The sequence below is a fragment of the Schistocerca piceifrons genome, chromosome 4, assembly GCF_021461385.2.
Source record: "Schistocerca piceifrons isolate TAMUIC-IGC-003096 chromosome 4, iqSchPice1.1, whole genome shotgun sequence".
In the NCBI taxonomy this organism is placed as follows: Eukaryota; Metazoa; Arthropoda; class Insecta; order Orthoptera; family Acrididae; genus Schistocerca; species Schistocerca piceifrons.
In genome coordinates, this window is record NC_060141.1 from 58,865,572 (window position 1) to 58,868,590 (window position 3,019).

Consider the following 3,019-nt stretch of genomic DNA (forward strand, 5'->3'; position numbering starts at 1 on the left):
TCTTTCTTGCAACTTGTAGTTCGTCAGTAGCTCAATAGAAATTACGTTTTCAATCACTAAATAACTGACGTCGAAACATTCTAATTAAGAATAAAGTCACTTTATGTAGTGTCTAATTACAACAGTTTCCATTTTCTGTTGTAAACAGCTTTAAATGCTATGTATTTAAACGGTTCTCAGTTCTGATTCAGGCTATTATAAATTCCGAATCAGAAGTTGTTACAATATTATTAGATGAACACGTGCAGTTCATCATCGCACTGACTGATTAGTATGCCTGCAGTATTCATCACGAATGTTTTACCGAAGAGAGGAGGCCGCCAACGCTTCGCCGTGAGTCACCGTTGATGTAGTTCGCAAAGCCACCTGCAGATGGCAGGATGTACAACGGCTAGGTTGTGGCGCCACGCGTGGCTATTTAGAGAACTAGCTGTGGTTGTTCTACTTTGCGTAGGTTAACCGGTATCTGGTTTTATGTTAGCGTTTACTGGCGATCGTTTATCAATTTTACACGACGAAAGAGTGGGCGAATACGCTTTAGAAGCAAATGAAGTCTTCCTGTTTCATTCATGTGACATAAATGAGTAATTTTTGTCTATAAATAAAATATAATGATAGCATCTTTCCGCTAAGCAATATCTTGGTGGCTTATTTTCTTTTTCATCTATTTCGTACATGGAGATTGTTTACTTTTGTATGCAGACCTGTCAATCTTGCTTGCCAAATTACTACGCCCTTTCTGTACTGCGTGTGATAGAATAGTATTAAGACATACTTTGTGAATTGCTTACGACTTGTCAAACAAAAAAGTGCTATTGAATTCCGCTAGTAAGTGCCGACACGTTTTTGCGCTCAGGGAAACGGCGGTTGGCCGCGCGGGGAAGTTTCAGCGGTTAGCAGCACTGCGGCGGGCGTCACGGCAGCCGGCTAGGCAACGATCCGCAGTCTGCGAGCGCTTCGCCTGCATGCTGGTTAGTTGGTTGAACACTGTTGCCAAGTACGTGATGAGTGCTGCATCGCAGAAGCCACGCGTCATATTCGTGCTGGGCAGTCCGGGCTCAGGAAAAGGCACGCAGTGCAAGAATATCGTGAGCGAGTTCGGGTATGTTCACCTGTCAGCTGGAGACCTGCTGCGAGCGGAGCGTACGAAACCGGGTTCGCAGTACGGAGAACTTATAGAGACACACATTCGCAATGGTACAATCGTACCCGTTGCGATCACATGTAAACTGCTGGAGAATGCGATGGTGGAATCGAGCTCCAACAAGTTCTTAATCGATGGTTTCCCACGTAATCAAGAGAACCTAGACGGGTGGACGGCGAACATGGCGGATCGCGTTCAGCTGCTTGGAGTGCTGTTCCTAGATTGTCCGCAGGAAGTCAGTACGCAGAGATGCCTGGCGCGTGGAATGGGGCGGTCCGACGACAACGAGGAATCTCTAAGGAAGAGGTTTGTCACGTACATGAATGATACGTTGCCCGTAGTTAAACATTACGAGCAGCAAAACCTTGTGCATCGCGTAGACTCTGTCAAACCGGCGGAGCAGGTGTTTGAGGACGTAAAGAAAGTGATTTTAGAACTAGAGGCAAAGGCATAATTCGCAGTATTGGTATCTCGTGTGCCATAAGTTTTATATTTCAACATTACATATTGATACTAAGACGGCAGTATTCTTAAATTCCTGTGATCCTGCAACCACCAACAGCATGTCCCAGGTGAATTTTAATTGGCAAATGCCACCAAAACGTTTGTTAATGTACACAAGGCATTTATATTTGTTTCGTGTTTGTCCTTTTTACATTCTTACTGAAGGTTCATTAAAAATGAATAATGATTATTTAAATATATAGATAGGATTCACGGATGGTATGTATAATGTTTTAGTTGTTTGGGCATGGGCAAAAGGGATTAAATTTATTCATTTTCTATTCGCCATACATGCTGCATTCGCATTTGCGTATGACGGTCAGATGTAATTAGCTTGAAGGCTCATGTCAGAGTAGAAACAGGTACGAAATCAGTAGACAGCGAGTTTTATAAAAATCTAATTTGCGCAGTATGTTGTCTGAATGTTCTTTGTGTTATGTGTATCAATATATTATTTAACAAGTGTCACTGCTTGAGGAACATCCCTAACTGTGTAACATGTTTGTGATCTAAATAGTTTATTTATTTCCTTCAAATTCCCAAGTGGAAATATTTCATCATGTATAAAAATGATTGTTGGAATGTAGCATATGAGGTATATTAAAGAGTTAATAAATGTTATCAAGCATCAGACACCATTTATTTTTAACATCCCTGCTGCAGATTCCATTGTTTTCTTCTTGAGTAGCAAGAACAAAAATAAAATTTTCTAGCTATGTGTGTTGCTTTATACAAAATGTTCTCAGGATGATATGTAGAAAAGAAAATATAGTTAATTGATCAGATTTTGTGGAGATTCCAAGTAGAGTAACGCAGTTAAAATTCCATATACTATTTAGTTTCAATGTTGTCTTCAATACTTTTGCATGAAATAAGGTTCAGTAGGTAACAGAAATTAAGGTACAAATGTGCATGTGACTATCTTCATAAATTTATGAAAATAATGAAACCTGTCAGAAGATTACTCCTTTTGCAACATTTGCCATATTGCAGTATATGCTTAGTTTGAACCATTACAGTTGCTGATTCTCAACATACTAGGTTTAGGAAGTAACTGTGTGAAGAGTATTGGTTGAACAAATACCTCTATACAGATTTTTAAATATTCTTACAACAGGTATCTCATAGTTTGCACTTCAGTTACTGTGTGAAGGGTATTGATCTTTTGTTATAAGGGCTATTAATTTGTCATTACATAATAAAGTTGTTTTTAATGCAGTATAATGTATTGTCAAATCACAATGTGCAAAGCATGCAACATTAATAGTAACAAGGTGTTTTAGTAAGCTGTGAAAAATATTGGAGGTACAGATAATTTTGTCACATAGTTCCTGTGTTATGAGGTGGTGCCAGAACATTTCTGTTGATGGT

General features: G+C 39.3%; 1 protein-coding gene across 1 annotated transcript; it reads left to right on the top strand.

Moving 5' to 3' along the window:
• The first annotated feature begins 465 nt into the window (after positions 1-465).
• On the top strand, positions 466-2,279 carry LOC124795144 (UMP-CMP kinase 1). Its single transcript, XM_047259021.1, has 2 exons — positions 466-584; positions 857-2,279. The coding sequence occupies exons 1-2, from the start codon at positions 475-477 to the stop codon at positions 1,596-1,598; spliced, it is 852 nt and encodes a 283-aa protein (XP_047114977.1). The 5' UTR covers positions 466-474; the 3' UTR covers positions 1,599-2,279.
• Positions 2,280-3,019: the final 740 nt, after the last annotated feature.